This window comes from Scyliorhinus torazame, chromosome 6 (genome assembly GCF_047496885.1).
Source record: "Scyliorhinus torazame isolate Kashiwa2021f chromosome 6, sScyTor2.1, whole genome shotgun sequence".
Classification (NCBI taxonomy): Eukaryota; Metazoa; Chordata; class Chondrichthyes; order Carcharhiniformes; family Scyliorhinidae; genus Scyliorhinus; species Scyliorhinus torazame.
In genome coordinates this window covers 151,710,142-151,729,967 of record NC_092712.1, presented here as the reverse complement: position 1 = coordinate 151,729,967, position 19,826 = coordinate 151,710,142, and the positions used below count along the sequence as shown (strand labels likewise).

At 46.1% G+C, this 19,826-nt stretch overlaps 2 protein-coding genes across 2 annotated transcripts in view; one reads left to right on the top strand and one right to left on the bottom strand.

Annotated features, from left to right (window-relative positions):
• The window catches only part of sec61b (SEC61 translocon subunit beta), a 43,401-nt gene extending 42,876 nt beyond the window's left edge, over positions 1–525 (bottom strand). Inside the window, exon 1 of the mRNA XM_072508916.1 lies at positions 508–525. The gene's annotated coding sequence lies outside the window, so the exon portion shown is untranslated. The remainder of the gene's footprint in view (positions 1–507) is intronic.
• On the top strand, positions 83–13,053 carry alg2 (ALG2 alpha-1,3/1,6-mannosyltransferase). Its single transcript, XM_072508915.1, has one exon. It carries the CDS (start codon positions 247–249, stop codon positions 1,483–1,485), a length of 1,239 nt encoding a protein of 412 aa, XP_072365016.1. The 5' UTR covers positions 83–246; the 3' UTR covers positions 1,486–13,053.
• Positions 13,054–19,826: the final 6,773 nt, after the last annotated feature.

Genomic DNA, 19,826 nt, shown 5'->3' with positions numbered 1-19,826 from the left:
AAATACGGTCAAATGGATATTAGCACGATGAAGAAAACAACCCGCACCGGTTAGCTGGTTAACTTACGGCCCTTTAAGCTGATAATGAACCATTCACTCAGCTTTTTGTTTCTGCATTCAGGCTTCGCTGAGGACAGCTGGGTGGGTGGTGATGACGCGGCGGTGGGACGGGCACCCGGTGACTGATACCGGGAGACGGTGCGGCCGGAGCCCCGGGACAGAGGGAAAAAACGAACGCGAGGGACCATGGTGAGCGTGGTGTTCCTGCACCCGGACCTGGGGATCGGCGGCGCCGAGCGGCTGGTGGTGGACGCGGCGCTGGCGTTGCGCAGGCGCGGTTGCCGGGTGCAGATCTGGACGGCTCACTTTGACCCTGCGCACTGCTTCTCGGAGTGCCGGCGGCCGGCGCTCGGTGTGCACTGTGTGGGGGACTGGCTGCCCCGCACTCTGCTGGGCCGCTGCTCGGCCCTGTGCGCCTACCTGCGGATGTTGTACGTGGCCGCTTACCTGGTCTTCCTCAGCGGCGCCGAGTTCGATGTGGTTTTCTGCGACCAGGTGTCGGCCTGTATCCCCGTGCTCAGGTTGTGCCGGAGAGTCAAGCGGGTCCTCTTCTACTGCCACTTCCCCGACCAGCTGCTGACCGGGAGACCCACGCTCTGCAAGCGGCTCTACCGCCTCCCCATTGACTGGCTGGAGGAATACACCACCGGCCTGGCCGACCTGGTGCTGGTCAACAGCAAGTTCACGGCCGGAGTCTTCAGGCGGACTTTCCGCTCCCTGTCCCGCCTGCAGCCCGACGTCCTCTACCCGTCCCTCAACTTCTCCGCCCTGGACCGGGAGGCGGCGGCCGGTGAGCAGGAGGAGCCGCCTCTGCCCCCCGGCCGCGACTTGCTCTTCCTCTCCATCAACCGCTTCGAGAGGAAGAAGAACCTGGGCCTGGCCCTGGAGGCCCTGCACTCGCTGCGGAACAGGCTGAGCCAGGCGGACTGGCAGCGGGTCCACCTGGTCCTGGCCGGCGGCTACGACCAGCGGCTGTTGGAAAACGTCGAGCATTACCGGGAGCTGCAGGAGACGGCGAGCAGCCTGCAGCTGGCCGACAGGGTGACCTTCATCCGCTCCTTCTCAGACCGCCAGAAAGTCTCCCTCCTCCGCCGGAGCGCCTGCGTCCTGTACACTCCCAGCAACGAGCACTTCGGCATCGTCCCCCTGGAGGCCATGTACAGCCGGCGGCCGGTCATCGCCGTCAACTCGGGCGGGCCCCTGGAGTCGGTGGTCCATCAGGTCACCGGCTTCCTCCTGCCGCCGTCACCCGACTCTTTCGCTGAAGCCATGGAAAAACTTGTCAAGGCTCCCGATTTACGGGCAAAGATGGGAGAGGCTGGAAGGAATCGAGTCCTTCAAACATTCTCCACAGATGCCTTTACAGAGCAGCTTTATCAATATATCTGCAAATTAACCCTCACGAAAATGACTAATGTAGAATAACAGCGGGAATGTTAAAAGTGAAGTTTTTTGTACTCTACACAAGGTGAAACCTGACACAGACTGGGAGGGGGACTTCTATATTTGCGAATATTGGTACACAAATCACTGTTTTGCATGGTAGGGTGGTATAGGGCCATGGGCAAAAGTGTGGCATAAGATGAATCAATAATTAATGTCACAAGTAGGCTTACATTAACACTGCAACAAAGTTACTGTGAAAAGCCCCTAGTCGCCACACTACAGCGCCTGTTCGGGGAGGCTGGTACTGGAATCGAACCGTGCTGCTGTGGCCTGCCTTGGTCTGCTTTAAAAGCCAGCGATTTAGCCCAGTGAGCCAAACTTGGGGGAATGAATCAGGGTGTCACACGGAATAATAGGGGCTATTTAGCATAGGGTTAAATCACTGGCTTTGCAAGCAGGCCAGCAGCACGGTTCAATTCCTGTAACAGCCTCCCCGAACAGGCGCTGGAATGTGGCGACTAGGGACTTTTCACAATAACTTCATTTGAAGCCTACTTGTGACAAGCGATTTTAATTTTCAATAGTCGTTCTGTGGAGATGAGAGGGGAAGAATGCTTGCTGGTTTAGATCATGTTGTAAGTGACACAAATGGAAAACAATCTAGCAATGTGAAAAATTCTTCGTGCAAACATTTGCGATTCCAATACAAATTGCAAATGAGACATTTTACCTGAGGTGTTTTGTGAGTTGCAAATTCCACTGATATGCTGTCAATGTGTTATTTTTGTTAGTACTTGTCTTGAAATGTATTGTAGTACAAACACTGTAATTGTTGCAAAGTATAGGAGCAATCTCAAGTAATTCATTCCTTTCTTCAGCTTAAATTTTTCTCTTACAATCCTGAGCTCAATTTTTAAAAAAAAACATGGTTTCAATCAGATGCCAATTTATTTTGGCTAATTTAGAGACATGCCTGTTGAGGAAATCTTCACTACTTTAATTTCTATAGGAATAAGTTTTTAGAGCAGGAAAAGATTTACATGAATGGTCCCTGGAATGAGGGTTAGATGAAATGGGGTGAGGACAGGTTCAGCTGAATGACCTGTTTCTGTACTGTACATTTTATGTAATCAGTTCTTTACTCTTGAAATGAAATGAAAATCGCTTATTGTCACGAGTCAATGACGTTACTGTGAAAAGCCCCTAGTCGCCACATTCCGGCGCCTGTTCGGGGAGGCTGGTACAGGAATTGAACCGTGCTGCTGGCCTGCCTTGGTCTGCTTTAAAAGCCAGCGATTTAGCTCAGTGAGCTAAACCAGCCCCTTGTACTTAATGTTATTATTTATAAAACCCAAACTCTGTTGGTGTTAATGACTTTTATCTAACATGTGACACATACATGCATCCTTGTTCACCCATATCCTTCCGTGTCTTTCCATTAAAGTTAAGCCCCAATTCCTTGATTTTGTTTTCTCCCACAGTGTATGGCATCTGTGTTATTAATCACACAGTAAGAAGTCTTGCAACACCAGGTTAAAGTCCAACCGGTTTGTTTCGAATCACTAGCTTTTGGGGTACTGCTCCTTCCGCAGTGCTCCGAAAGCTAGTGATTTGAAACAAACCTATTGGACTTTAACCTGGTGTTGTAAAACTCCTTACTGTGCTCACCCCAGTCCAACGCCGGCACCTCCTCATCATTAATCACACAGGCAGCACAGTGGTTAGCGCCAGGGAGCCGGATTCAATTCCGGCTTTGGCTGTTTTATCTGTGTGGAGTTTGCACTTGCTCCCTGTGTCAGTGTGGGTTTCCTATGGGTGCTCCTGTTTCCTCCCACAGTCCAAGATATGTAGGTTAGGTGGGGTTACATGGCGGGGTAGTGGGCCTGGATAGGATGCTCTTTCAGAGGGCTGATGCAGACTCTAATGGCTGAATGATCTCCTTCTGCACTGTGTAGGAATTCTATGGTTCTATCTTTACTCATCTACCAAGTGTGTGCCTTCTGTTAACCTGGCTAACATGGTTTCCTGACATCTTTTATAGTCCTTGTTATTTGTAATTACCTCTACTTCTGTGTCATCAGTATATTTTAATGGTATGGTTTGATTTGTAGTCCAAATAATATATATGCCAACAAGGGTGGTAGTAAAGGGTGCACTTTGACTCCCCTCCCATCCCACATGTTGACTTTTTGACTCTTCTCCAATCTAAGTAAGACATTTGCCCTGTCTCTTCCAGTTCATTAATCAACTCTTATACCAGTGTTTCTCCACCTGGAGTTCATGGGGACTCCAAGGTATCTGCAAAATAGTTGAGCAACGTGAGAATGGGAGGTGCGAACGCGAAGAGAAGTGCAGTCACCGAGTGCAGCATGGAGTGAGCTGGCTATCTGAGGGGAATGTGCACAGAAACGGCAAGATAAATGCCAGTAGACCTACAGTCACCAATGCTGGTGGTCGGTGGTAGCTGAATTGAGATTACCAAAGTTGGGAAACCCTTTGAATATTTAATACTTAAGATCAAGGAAAGGGCACCAAAATGCAAGTTGGACAGGTATTGAATATTTTAATTTAGTTGAGGTGTGTTCATGATTGCTAATCCTTCAACCAAAGAAGTTTGAGAACCACTTTATATCAAATGTTACACTTTTCTACGATATGCCTGAAATATGTGATCTAATTATATCTCAAATGTTACAATGGGACATATTAGGTAAATACGTTAATGTGATCACTATTACAGCAAATTTAGGTCATTTACATTACATTGTGCTAACATGAAAATGTTTAAATTTTGCATTTGGGGTGTGAAATTGCTTGAAGCACTTGGACAAGAAACGTGAGACCATCACCAAGAGAATCTCCACCAAACAGCTTTGCAATAGCTACAGCACAAATGCAGCTGTTGTAAAGCAAAATTTAACAGGATCCAAGGTAGCAATTTTAAAAACTTTTGGAATTTTTTTAATGCTGACTAACAAAATCAATTTCACCTCTGCTATTTTAAAGTTTGACTGACATTCCTGGGACAGATGAGGATGCAGCTGTAGGTATAACTCCAGTCTAGGTTCAATTGCTATAAGCAGGTAATGGTCTGACTCCAATACGTATAATAACAGGTCCGCACAAGTCTGCAGGAAATTTTGTTGGCTGCTTTTGTATTGATATTTTACGGAGAAGAACATAAGAACTAGGAGCAGGAGTAGGCCATCTGGCCCCTCTAGCCTGCTCCACCATTCAATGAGATCATGGCTGATCTTTTGTGGACTCAGCTCCACTTTTCGGCCCGAACACCATAACCTTTAATCCCTTTATTCTTCAAAAAACTATCTATCTTTATTTTAAAAACATTTAATGAAGGAGCCCCTACTGCTTCACTGGGCAAGGAATTCCATAGATTCACAACCCTTTGGGTGAAGAAGTTCCTCCTAAACTCTGTCCTAAATCTACTTCCCCTTATTTTGAGGCTATGCCCCCTAGTTCTATTTTCACCCGCCAGTGGAAACAACTTGCCCACATCTATCCTATCTATTCCCTTCATAATTTTATATGTTTCTATAAGATCCCCCCCTCATCCTTCTAAATTCCAACAAGTACAATCCCAGCCTACTCAACCTCTCCTCGTAATCCAACCCCTTAAACTCTGGGATTAACCTAGTGAATCTCCTCTGCACACCCTCCAGTGCCAGTACGTCCTTTCTCAAGTAAGGAGACCAAAACTGAACACAATACTCCAGGTGTGGCCTCACTAACCCCTTATACAATTGCAGCAGAACCTCCCTAGTCTTAAACTCCATCCCTCTAGCAATGAAGGACAAAATTCCATTTGCCTTCTTAATCACATGTTGCACCTGTAAACCAACTTTTTGCGACTCCTGCACTAGCACACCCAGGTCTCTATGCACAGCAGCATGTTTTAATATTTTATCATTTAAATAATCTCTTTTGCTGTTATTCCTACCAAAATGGATAACCTCACATTTGTCAACATTGTATTCCATCTGCCAGACCCTAGCCCATTCACTTGGCCTATCCAAATCCCTCTGCAGACTTCCAGTATCCTCTGCACTTTTTGCTTTACCACTCATCTTCGTGTCGTCTGCAAACTTGGACACATTGCCCTTGGTCCCCAACTCCAAATCATCTATGTAAATTGTGAACAGTTGTGGGCCCAACACTGATCCCTGAGGGACACCACTAGCTACTGATTGCCAACCAGAGAAACACCCATTAATCCCCACTCTTTGCTTTCTATTAACCAATCCTCTATCCATGCTACTACTTTCCCCTTAATGCCATGCATCTTTATCTTATGCAGCAACCTTTTGTGTGGCGCCTTGTCAAAGGCTTTCTGGAAATCCAGATATACCACATCCATTGGCTCCCCGTTATCTACCGCACTGGTAATGTCCTCAAAAAATTCCACTAAATTAGTTAGGCACGACCTGCCCTTTATGAACCCATGCTGCATCTGCCCAATGGGACAATTTCCATCCAGATGCCTCGCTATTTCTACCTTGATGATAGATTCCAGCATCTTCCCTACTACCGAAGTTAAGCTCACTCTTAAAGTGGGTACTATTTCCAAGGGGGCCAGATGGCCTATAATTACCCGCTTTCTGCCTACCTCCTTTTTTAAACCGTGGTGTCACAATAAGTCAGATATTTGAAAAGTTTGGGATATTTTGCATTTTTGATTACACAAACAATAAAGATCAATTCATAATAGAATAAGCCAGTATTTATTGAACTTCCAATTTCATTATCTGATTAAATGCTGTGGCTCAGTGTGTAGTTACATAATTATGAGGAGTAACTTTAAAAAAAAAAAAAAATTAAGAGTACTCAACCCCTTAATTGGAAAATATGAATTAAGGGGCAATTTTAGCGTGGCCAATCCACCCACCCTGCACATCTTTGGGTTGTGGGGGCGAAACCCACACAAACACGGGGAGAATGTGCAAACTTACACGGACAGTGATCCAGAGCCGGGATCGAACTTGGGACCTCGGCGCCGTGAGGTAACAGTGCTAACCATTGCACCGCCATGCTCCCCTTTATGAGGATTAACTTGATCAATATAATCTGAATCATTGAGGTTCAGGTTCAAGTTCCAATCCAGGGTGTGGAATGCAAAAAATCAGTGCTGACTGTCTAATGCAGTCCTGAGGGCATGGTGGGCTGTCAGAGGGGTCTCCTTTCAGAGGAGATGTTAAATAAAAGCCCCACCTGTCTGCTTGGTGGTTGTAAAAGATCGCATGGCATCATTTCAAAGAATTGCAACCAATTAAGTACTTTTGAAGTGTGGTTACTGTTGTGGAAAACATGGCAGTTCATTTATACTCCGCAAATGCCAACAAATGGAAATGTGAGGATAACCAGGTAATCTGATAAATACTGGCCAGAACACCAGGGATAGTTTTATATAAACCGTGGAATACCTTGTGACCTCCCAAGAAACCTTGTTGTTCCTTTTAATTTTGCCATAAAATAGATGCGAACATGGTAATCAAATGTAAACAAGTTTTTTGCTATCTATATATGTATTGGGAAGAGGCACAGTCACAAGTCCATTCTCAGCTCATGCCTCCCTCACAATCCATGGCCAAACTACCTTCCCATGACATTAACCCTTGGAAATAGTACCCACTTTAAGAGTGGGCAATCTGGTAATAATTGAAATGTCTTATAAAAAAAACTTTAAGTCTTATTTTTAATGGAAGGAAAGGTGCTGGAAAGCTGATTCTTGTATCGGACACAGGCATCACTCTCCCTTGCACACACATCTCACTCACTCCCTCACACACACACACACATAGCTCTCACTCCTCTTTCTATTACACACATTTACCCCCTCACACAATTAACCCCCCCCCCCCCCCCCCGCAAACACACCTTCGTAACTCTGAGGTCCGTACACCTCCCTCATACACACTTCTCCGAGGCCTGAATCCCCCCCCCCCCCCCCCCTCCTCTCTCTAATGCACGAATCTCCAAGGCCCAAAATCTCCCTATCCATTCACATGTCTCTCCGGGCTTGAACCCACTTCTTGTCATCTCTGTTTGCCAGTGGCTCCATTGTCAGCATCGATTCTCACTTGGCTGCTGGCTTTTCTGCCCAGCTACAGTGAGATGGTATAAATCCAATGAGCAATCAAAGCATAGGTCTCCTGATAGGGAGGGAAAATATAGAACATTACAGCGCAGTACAGGCCCTTTGGCCCTCGATGTTGCGCCGACCTGTGAAACCACTCTAAAGCCCATCTACACTATTCCCTTATCGTCCATATGTCTATCCAATAACCATTTGAATGCCCATAGTGTTGGCAAGTCCACTACTGTTGCAGGCAGGGCATTGCACGCCCTTACTACTCGGAGTAAAGAATCTACCTCTGACATCTGTCTTATCTATCTCCCCTCAATTTAAAGCTATGTCCCCTCGTGCTAGACATCACCATCCGAGGAAAAAGGCTCTCACTGTCCACCCTATCTAATCCTCTGATCATCTTGTATGCCTCAATTAAGTCATCTCTTAACCTTCTTCTTTCTAATGAAAACAGCCTCGAGTCCCTCAGCCTTTCCTCATAAGATCTCCCCTCCATACCAGGCAACATTCTGGTAGATCTCCTCTGCACCCTTTCCAATGCTTCCACATCCTTCCTATAATGCGGTGACCAGAATTGCACGCAATACTCCAAATGCGGCCACACCAGAGTTTTGTACAGCTGCAACATGACCTCATGGCTCCGAAACTCAATACCTCTACCAATAAAAGCTAACACACCGTACGCCTTCTTAACAACCCTCTCAACCTGAGTGGCAACTTTCAGGGATCTATATACATGGACACCGAGATCCCTCTGCTCATCCACACTGCCAAGAATCTTACCATTAGCCCAGTACTCTGTCTTCCTGTTATTCCTTCCAAAATGAATCACCTCACACTTTTCTGCATTAAACTCCATTTGCCACACCTCAGCCCAGCACTGCAGCTTATCTATGTCCCTCTGTAACTTGTAACATTCTTCCGCACTGTCCACAACTCCACCGACTTTAGTGTCATCTGCAAATTTACTCACCCATCCTATGCCCCCCTCCAGGTCATTTATAAAAATGACAAACTGTAGTGGCCCCAAAACAGATCCTTTGTTTTACATCACTAGTAACTGGACTCCAGTCTGAACACTTCCCATCAACCACCACCCTTTGTCTTCTTCCAGCTAGCCAATTTCTGATCCAAACTGTTAAATCTCCCTGAATCCCATGCTTCCGTATTTTCTGCAGTAGCCTACCGTGGGGAACCTTCTCAAACGCTTTACTGAAATCCATATACACCACATCAACTGCTTTACCCTCATCCACCTGTTTGGTCACCTTCTCAAAGAACTCAAGGTTTGTGAGACGCGACCTACCCTTCACAAAACCGTGTTGATTATGTCTAATCAAATTATTCCTTTCCAGATGATTATACACCCTATCTCTTATAAACCTTCCCAAGATTTTGCCCACAACAGAAGTAAGGCTCACTGGTCTATAGTTACCGGGGTTGTCTCTACTCCCCTTCTTGAACAAGGGGACAACATTTGCTATCCTCCAGTCTTCTGGCACTATTCCTGTAGACAAAGATGACTTAAAGATCAAAGCCAAAGGCTCAGCAATCTCCTCCCTAGCTTCCCAGAGAATCCTAGGATAAATCCCATCCAGCCCAGGGGACTTATCTATTTTCACCCTTTCCAGAATTGTTAACACCTCCTCCTTATGAACCTCAAGCCCTTCTAGTCTAGTAGACTGAATATCAGTATTCTCCGCGACAACATTGTCTTTTTCCTGTGTGAATACTGACGAAAAATATTCATTTAGCACCTCTCCTATCTCCTCGGACTCCAAGCACAACTTCCCACTACTGTCCTTGACTGGCCCTACTCTTACCCTAGTCATTTGTTTATTCCTGACATATCTATAGAAAGCTTTAGGGTTATCTTGAGCCTACTTGCTAAAGACTTCTCATGTGCCCTCCTGGCTCTTCTTGGCTCTCTCTTTAGGTCCTTCCTAGCTAACTTGTAACTCTTGAGCGCCCTAACTGAACCTTCATGTCTCATCTTTACATAAGCCTCCTTCTTCCTCTTGACAAGTGTTTCGACTGCCTTAGTAAACCATGGTTCCCTTGCTCGACCACTTCCTCCCTGCCTGACAGGTACCTACTTATCAAGGACACGCAGTAGCTGTTCCTTGAACAAGCTCCACAATTCCATTGTGCCCATCCCCTGCAGTTTTCCTCTCCATCCGATGCATCCTAAGTCTTGCCTCATCGCATCATATAATTGCCTTTCCCCCAGATATAACTCTTGCCCTGCGGTATATACCTATCCCTTTCCATCACTAAAGTAAACGTAATCGAATTGTGGTCACTATCACCAAAGTGCTCACTTACCTCCAAATCTAACACCTGTCCTGGTTCATTACCCAGTACCAAATCCAATACGGCCTCGCCTCGCCTTGGCCTATCTACATACTGTGTCAGGAAACCCTCCTGCACACATTGGACAAAAACGGACCCATCTAAAGTACTCGAACTATAGCGTTTCCAGTCAATATTTGGAAAGTTAAAGTCCCCCATAACAACTACCCTGTTGCTTTCGCTCCTATCCAGAATCATCTTTGCAATCCTTTCCTCTACATCTCTGGAACTTTTCGGAGGCCTATAGAAAACCCCTAACAGGGTGACCTCTCCTTTCCTGTTTCTAACCTCAGCCCATACTACCTCAATCGACGAGTCCTCATCAAACGTCCTTTCTGCCACCGTCATACTGTCCTTGACTAACAATGCCACCCCTCCCCCTCTTTTACCACCTTCCCTGAGCTTACTGAAATATCTAAACCCCGGCACCTGCAACAACCATTCCTGCCCCTGCTCTATCCATGTCTCCAAATTGGCCACAACATCGAAGTCCCAGGTACTAACCCATGCCGCAGGTTCACCCACCTTATTCCGGATGCTCCTGGCATTGAAGAAGACACACTTTAAACCACCTTCCTGCCTGCCGGTACACTCCTGCAACTTTAAAACCTTACTCATGACCTCACTACTCTCAACCTCCTGTATACTGGAGCTACAATTCAGGTTCCCAAGTCCCTGCTGAGCTAGTTTAAACCCTCCCGAAGAGCATTAGCAAATTTCCCCCCGAGGATATTGGTACCCCTCTGGTCCAGGTGTAGACCACCCCGTTTGTAGAGGTCCCACCAACCCCAGAATGAGCCCCAATTATCCAGAAATCTGAAACCCTCCCTCCTGCACCATCCCTGTAGCCATGCTTTCAACTCCTCTCTTTCCCTATTCCTCATCTCGCTATCACGTGGCACGGGTAACAACCCAGAGATAATAACTCTGTTTGTCCTAGATCTAGGTTTCCACCCTAGCTCCCTGAATTCCTGCCTTACATCCCTATCCCTTTGCCTACCTATGTCATTGGTACCTATGTGGACCACGCCTTGGGGCTGCTCCCCCTCCCCCTTAAGGATCCCGAAAACACGATCCGAGACATCACGCACCCTGGCACCTGGGAGGCAACACACCAACCGCGAGTCTCTCTCGGTCCCACAGAATCTCCTATCTATCCCCCTAACTATGGAGTCTCCAATGACTAATGCTCTACTTCTCTCCCCCCTTCCCTTCTGAGCAACAGGGACAGACTCTGTGCCAGAGACCTGCACCACATGGCTCACCCCTGGTAAGTCCCCCCACCCCCCCCCCCAACAGTATCCAAAGCGGTATATTTGTTACTAAGGGGAACGACCACAGGAGATCCCTGTACTGACTGCTTCCTCCCAGCCCCTCTCACCGTCACCCATCTATCTTTATTCTTCGGAGTAACTACATCCCTGAAGCTTCTATCTATGACCACCTCTGCCTCCCGAATGATCCAAAGTTCCTCCAGCTCCAGTTCCCTAACATGGTTTCTGAGTAAATGGCAAAACTCTTAAGAATATAAAAAGTCAGAGAGATCTAGGCGTGTAGGTCCACAGATCTTTGAAGGTGGCAACAAGTGGACAAGATAGTCGAGAAAGCATACGGAATGCTTGCCTTCATTGGACGGGGCATCGAGTATGAAAACTGGCACGTCATGCTACAGTTGTATAGAACCTTGGTAAGGCTGCACTTAAAATATTGCGCACAATTCTGGTCGCCACACTACCAGAAGGCTGTGGAGGCTTTGGGGAGGGTGCAGAGGAGGTTTACCAGGATGTTGCCTGGTCTGGAGGGTGTTAGCTATGTGGAGAGGCTGAATAGTCTCTGACTTTTCATTAGAACGACGGAGGTTGAGGGGTGACCTGATAGAGGTCTACAAGATTATGAGGGGCATGGATAGAGTGCCCCTCTTTCCCAGGGTGGAGGGGTCTGTCACCAGGGGACATAAGTTTAAGGTCCTAGGGGCAAAGTTTAGAGGAGATGTGCGAGGCAGATTTTTTAATGCAGAAAATGGTGAGGGCCAGGAACACGTTGCCAGGGGAGGTTGTGGAAGCATATACATTAACGGTGTTCAAAAGGCATCTTGACAAACACATGGATAGGATGGGTATAGAGGGATACGGCACAAGGAAGTGCTGAGGGTTTTAGCAAAGTTTGGTATGACCAGTACAGACCTGGAGGGCTGAAGGGCCTGTTTCTGTGCTGTATTGTTCTTTGTTCTAGTCAGCCTAGCAACATTCAGTGCTCCCAAGAAGCCTTGCTCTGGCCATTGCAGTAATTACTTTTGAAATTTGTCGCTTGCTTCTTTTGAACCGGTGTTTGCCAGTCACTTAGCAGCCGCCAGATCCCTCCGCAGACCCCCGGGGCTCTGCGGACCACAGTTTGGGAACTCCTGCTTTAGCTTTTTAAAATTGTGTCATGCGATCTTTTATATCATCCCGAGCAGGCAGATGGAGCCTCAGTTTAACGTCTTGTGCAAAAGTGGCGCTTCCAGGAATGTACTGCTCCCTCAATACTGCACTGAATTGTCAGCCTTGAGTTTTGTGTTCAAGCACTGGGATGGGACTTGAATACAAAACTTTGTGATTCAGAGGCCAGGGTGCTTGCTGCTAACTTGACCCACGGCTGAAACATCGAGTTTATATCCTTTTTAAGTCTCTGCACGTATTACTGGTGAAACACTGAATTTACATCCTACCCCAAAATGCCATCAGTTTTGCAGTCATTCAAGCTTATTGTTAGAAAAAGTGCAGCAGAAGTGGTGTATTACCAATACCTGTAAAATGGTGGGGCAACAGGAGGAGGGCAGAAATGACACAAGTATAGAACATTGTCAGAGTACTTAATTTGACCACTTCCCCATCCAGAGTAGCAAAGAAAAATGTTTAAAGTCTCTTACAGTGTAAAATAACTCCTGGCTTGAGACAATTCACACCTCTTTAACCTGTGATTATCCCTCTCTCCAGTCACACCGTCTAGACCTATAAAGACTTAATACCTGCAAAGGCTCGCATTTGAAGTATCATCTTGCATCATTGGCTTTGTCTATATATGCTGTGTTTGTGTAACGTACCTCTTCACTCACCTGATGAAGGAGCTACGATCCGAAAGCTTGTGATTCCAAATAAACCTGTTGGTCTTTAGCCTGGTGTTGTAAGACTTCTTACTGTGCCCACCCCAGTCCAACGGTGGCATCTCCATATCAGTGTAAAATAAATTAGAAAGTTGAAATAATGCAATCTGAATTATAGAAGTTTCACAATTCCAGAGGTTTGGTGGGGGGTGGGGGGGGAACGAGAAAGAGGGAGTCAAAATTGGGCAGATCTATTGGGGTTTGACACTTTTTCCTTAACAACATGAATTTATATTGCAAAACAAATGTAGTGAACCATCTGGGGATACTCCACAGGAGTGTTATCAAATAACATTTAATAATAATAATCATTATTAGTGTCACAAGTCGGCTTACATTAACAATGCAATGAAGTTACTATGAAAATCCTCTAGTCGCCTGGCATCTGGGTACACTGAGGGAGAATTCAGAACGTCCAATTTACCCTACAAGCACATCTTTTGGGACTTGTGGGAGGAAACCGGAGCACCCGGAGGAAACCCTCGCAGACATGGGGAGAACGTGCAGACTCCGCACAGACAGTGACCCAAGCCGGGAATCGAACCTGGGTCCATTTCGACACCAAGCCACACAAAGCAGTGTCTTGCTTGGCTGTTTCAGTGGAACAGTTAAGGACCAACCACATTGCTGTGGGTCTAGAGTCACATTTAGGCCAGACAAGGGCTGCATATTATAAGGGGGGCGGGGTGCAAACCAAGTCACCCCTACTGGGGATGAAGTCCGACTCACAGGGGCTGCTGAATAACCGGATTGGCCAGTAGCTGCAAGCAGGTCCAAGAAGGTGGGGTATTGAGCAGTTTAGGGAGTGGGATTGGGTGGTGGGTTTTACAGAGCAGGCAAGTAGGAAGAAAGGGGTGTTACTTTCTTAGTGGGGATGCCCACTCCTACCCAACTGCCCATGCTCACTATTATGGTGTGGAAAGCATATTATCGGGGGTCAATTGGGCTTGTTCTAATTATTTATTTATATATGGGGGTCAGGTTGCCAATTTCTGGGCCTACCCACCCCCTGTACTATGGAATGCGTTTGGGGTGGGCAGGAAGGTGGTAGGGTTGTCATCCATCCTATTTTATGTGCCTCCCCCACTGAAAGCATGCCAGGCGAGGCACAAAGAATGCAGCCCCAGGTCTGGGCGTCAGATTTCCATCCCTAAATGACATTAGTGAACCAGATGGATTTTTATAAAAGTCCAGTAATTTCATTGTCACTGTACTTGTAGTGATATCTCTATGTGCATGTACATAAGGGGTTAATGTGTAATCAGTAGCACCAGATGATCACTAGAGGGCCAGACCAACAGGGGTATAAAAGCAACCGCATTGTGCCTCTCTCTCTCTCTATCGGGTGTACTGTGACCAGGATAGGAGTATAAGATTGGCTCAGATGTTAGTGTAGTTGAGCATAGTTACTGTATTTAGATCTTGTTGACCTTATCACTAGTATTAATATTAAAGTAATGAACTCACGCAATTATTGTTACAGTTACTCTATAAACCTTTTGTTACTACTGGACGAGTTCGAGTCTCCTTCATCGAGATTCAGAAAACCTCATCAGCAACCAAGGTTTGAGTAACCCATATTACACTCAGTAGTATATCGAAACATACAAAGAAGTGTAATAAAAGAGTACTGATACCAGTTTTTAAATTGAATTAAAAATCGTCAACCGCCATGATAGGTTTGAATCCACTCCTCTGGGTTAATGGTTCTAAATTGATTCAGTAACTTAGTGATACCCTTCCCTGTTGTGTGAAGAATTGTAGAACATGTTCCACCATTCTCTGTGTAAGCTTTATGTCACCAGTTCATCCTGAAAAAATTAGTACATTTAGGTGTTGCACAGACTAACTGCATTTTTAAACCCTTCTCCCCTGTCTCCTCCACCCTCATCTAAAACAACAAGTTCATGGATCTCCTTGTTACCAAGATTGACAGCATCTGATCAGTGGCCCTTGCCACTTCCCTCCCTTCCTCTAACCCACTGGACCAAACCGCCTCTAAGGCTTTCCTTTGCCCTCGCCCATTCCGTTTTCTCTCATTTTCACCCTCATGCCCTCTTTGAGCTCATTTTGTCCAAGAAAACTACCTCCTGTTCGCTTGACCCAATTCTCACTAAACTACTGACCATCCAACTTCTGACACCCCTGTTAGCTGATGTTGTTGACTCTTCTCTCTCCTCATGCTCTGTCCCTCTCCTTCAGATCTGCTGTCATCACCCTTCTCTTCAAAGGACCAAGCCTTGAGCCCTCTATCCTTGCCAACTCCCACCCCATCTCCAATTTTCCTCTCCTCTCCAAGGCCCTTCCTTGCCGCTTCCCAAATTTGTGATCCTCTTTCCCACCACAACTCCCATGTTAGAATCCCTTCTAATTGCACCATGAGAATCACAGTCAATGCCTTCTCTTCCTGTTCCTGCAACATTAGCTCCGATGTCACCCACCCCCACAAAGATCAATTCTTGGTCACCATTTATTTTTCAACTCATGCTCCCCCTTCAGTAACATCATTCAAAAGCACATTGCATTCCAAGACCAGGATTTTCCAGTCCCGTCACAGCATGTCTCCCACTGATGGATTCAGCTGGCCAGTTAAATTACCATTTACTTCAGCAGCAACATAAAATCCTGCCAGGCAGGTGAGTGCAGTGCCAAAATGTCAATGTCATCCCTGGATTGGTCCTCTGGGGTGTGCAGGGATTTTGGCTGGGGGTGGGGTAAGCCAGATGGGCCCAATTCCAGGAATTAGCTTTAGTCCACTTGGGTATCGCGCTTCTAGAAAGAATGATCCCATCAACGATAGAGATGCAGGCACAGAGACAGGATCTACAGGAGGTGGTGTGAGCAACTTTCCAGTGCCTGCAGGTGCTGTTGGAGGAGTCTAACCACATTCATATGCAGGAGACACTGAACAGGTGGCATTCATGGTGGAAGTCCTGGGTGAGGAAGTCACAGCCATGAGTCAAGACATCCAAGGTTTGGGGCACACTGGGATTGATGGCTGAGGCTCAGGACAGAGAGTCCAGTCACAGGCAGCTGTGTTCGAGCCCCACATGGACATTGCTGCAGCGCTCCAGAGTTTGGCTCAGTCACACAGTGTCTTGGCTGTGGGCATGGAGAACATTGGCCAGGTACTGGCTGGCCTGGGCCAGTCTCAGAGGGACATGGCACAGTCTCAGAGAGACGTGGAACTGCCTCAGAAGGACGTGGCCCTGTCTCTGTACTCCATGGCTGAATACAGCGAGACCCTGGTTTTGATGGTTACAAACGATGAGGAGCACCAGAGCTCCTCTCTCAGTGAGTTGTCATCATCCTCCGATCCATGGACAGGAACTGCTGAGACTGCAAACCCAGGACCAACACCCAGTAGTGATGCTGCTAGGATCGTCACTGAGCGGTGCATTGGTGTCCTGAAGATGCAGTTCAGATGCCTGGACTGCCCTCGTTGGGCTCTCTAATACAATCCAATGAGGATCTGGACATTGTGGTGGCCGGTTGCATCCTCCACAACATCACGCAGCAGAGGTGGAACCTATTGGAGGAAGAGGAACGCCAGACCTCATCCGACAAGGAGGATGCGGTGGATTGCCAGGATTACCAGAGCTTGGGGTCCGATCAGGCACAGGAGGTCACCCAACGTGTGCTTCAGCACCGCTACACATAGGACAACCTGATAACCTCCAGGTTCGCTGACAAGGGGGCCAGTCCTAACTCTCTGCACACCCCCATAGCCACTCACATCCTTCTGCACTGTAAATTCTATGATCTATGATCCTCCTCTGCCCCGTCTCCCTTTACTCCAAACCCTATCCCACCCTGGCCTCATGACCATTGGCAATTTAATTTGTTCCATCAATGGTGGCCTTGCCTTCAACTGTCTTGGTCCTAAGCCCTGGAATTCCTTCCCTAAACCTGGCCACATCCCTACCTCACTTTCTTCCTTTAACATAATCCTAAAAACCAGCCTCTGAACAAGTTTTGATCATCCGCCCAACTATTTCCTTTTGTGGCTTAGTGTCATTTTGTTTTGTATTGCCTCTGTGAAGCCCTTGGGATATTTTATTATGATAAAGGCACAATATGAATATTGTGAGAATTGGTTTTAAATAACTTATCTTTACCCTAAAATGTAAAATTTATCATTTGCAAATATGTAAAGTATATCTCTTTCAAATCAATACACACACTGCATTCCTTAGTGAATTACATTAGGATTAGAAATTGTCTAACAAAGACCAGAACAAGAATTACTTTTGCTTTATTTAATTCATGTAAATTAGCGTCTTCTTATTCCATGGGTGATATGCTTACTGAATACAACCAGAGTCTTTTGTTTCTAATTCATGTAGATAAGGCAAAATGTATTCAGCAGACAGTGTGTAGCTTTTTGTTGGCAAATGAATTATTAGACCAAATTCTTCATCCATTTACAGCTTGTCTGCTGACTAGAAAAAATGTGTTGTGTAGCCCCTGGAGATGGCTTTCATTTGGTGTTCTATTAAAGATTTTGATGTAAAAAAGTAGATTTTGTCAAAGTGTTTAAGATTTTTAAATTTAGTGTACAATGTGACAGGAGCAATGTTGCAACATGTAAGTGAAATAATACATGTCAAATGTACATTTTTATTAAGTGTCTTGGATGCCTGGACATATGAATATTACAATATGAATACTTGCGGATTCAACCCAAATTCCTTTGACTGCTGTTTGAATAAAGGTCTTAAGCTGTGTAAAACATTGGACAGAGAAATGTTATCTGAACGTGCTGAGCACTTGTAAGACAATATTGTATGGTATATTTTCCAGGCAACAGAATCAATTTAATAAGATTTTGTTGCTGATCTGGAGTCTCATTTGGCGTGAGTGTCATTCAGGTTGGATGTGATCAGCACACTCGATCCGGGTGCATCATATTTCCAGAGTCTCTCAAAATGCTAGCAAAGTGGAGAATCTGGAACTACCATCACAATTACTTGTTGCTGAGGTACACCAAGGTCAAAATATATAATATAGTGTTTTTTGTGCTACATGCATCAATAGATGTGGGAGCAATTTAACAGTCTCGTCGCACCCGACTTGGTGTCAGGCCTCTCGCAAGATTCGTGACGCTTGAGACGTCTCACCAGATTCACCCAGATCTCACGAGACACCATGATCTGGATCCCGCCCTCGCTGAGCTGCCAAAAAAAACCCAGGTGGATAGCAGAATCGTTCCTGATACTTGTAGCACCAGGAACAAACCTCGATTCCCGCCCAAAACAGATTTTATTTTGTTAGATCACACCCTTTTTGGTTAATCGCACCCTAAGTGTCGGTGAATGCCAGTGTGGATCTCACCCAAAAAGCCCAATGGGAAACACTCTGCCAAATTCATCCAAACAGACACTTAGAAATGGTTTGGTTGAATTCTGCCTGTGATCTTTAACTCCATTCTTCAAAAATATATATAGTCCAAAGGCCCTTCAGAACATCTGTTATGCTAGTCCAAGGTGTTGGGGCTCTTCCTGCATACCTGTGGTCTGTCAACTGGTGTCTTCACCCTGAGATGAGATATTAGTCATGGTCTCACACAGAGGGTTTACTGGGGATTTGATATCAATGGCTTTGTGTAGGGGGAAACACCTGGCCGGTCTTTGTTTAATGTTAGTTTTTTCCTCTGCCTTATCTGTGAATTCGCTGCTCCTGGCTACCCAGAGTTAGAATAATCTTGGACACTTTGCTGCGACAGATGTTTGAGAATTGGGGTGCTTTGCTGCTCCCAGTGGTTTGGAAATGTGTTGGGTGTGCAGGGTCTTCTTTCCTCTTTAGCATTTTGCCATGCTTTTTGTTGATGACATTTAGGGCAATTTCCTTCTCATCCTTCAGCATCAGGCAGGTGGTTGAAGTGTTGGGTACTCTGCTACACAGACGAACCAACACGGTTGCGAATGGTACAACGCAGTTTTATTTCAAACATCTATTTACACTGGTAAACTGTTTACTGAGGTTCGATCATGACCCTTGATTCTGTGGACCTATTCCTAATTCTATCGTGGCACTCAGCACATGGTGGATGTCTGAGTGGCTTGTAATGAGCTCTGTGCCCTGAGCCGTCTCCTGCTCGAGTGCCCAGGAAGTGTCGTGTTCCCTGTTTTGTACTGTGTATGCTCTTGCCTGTGATTGGCTGTCGTGTTGTGTGTGTTGATTGGTCCGTTGATCTGTCCATCAGTATGTATGTATGTATGTGCTATGATATTTACCTGAATATCATAACATCCCCCCTTTTTTTTACAAGAACATGTGCCTACGTGGTCATAAATAGAGATGTGTACTGAGTGTAGCTAAATGTGTGTGTGTGCAATATTTACAGCATGTACATGGGGCTAAACTATATACAAGGGGCGATGTCGGGTGCAACATAACAACGAGGTTGTACCATAAACAAAGAACGGAGAAATGTTGAACGACTAAACAAATTCCTGTAACGATAAGAACAGAAACATATTAACACAGCGGCAGCATGCGTTCAATGTACAAACAGTCTCATAAGTCCAGTCTAGTAGGTGGGCAACAAATTCGGGTTGACTGCCTCAAGGGTAGGTCTGGAACCACCGGCTGAGGAATGGGCCTGGCCACGGGCGATGACAGAAGGGGCATGGTGGCAGGCAGCTCCACAAAGTCGATATCAGGAACAATAGGAGGGCGCGGTGTCGGTGTAAGGTCCCGTAGCGAGCGTGGAAGTAGGCGAAGAGCCCGGCAATTGCGCCTACGAATGGATCCATCAGGCATGCGAACCAGGAACAAGTG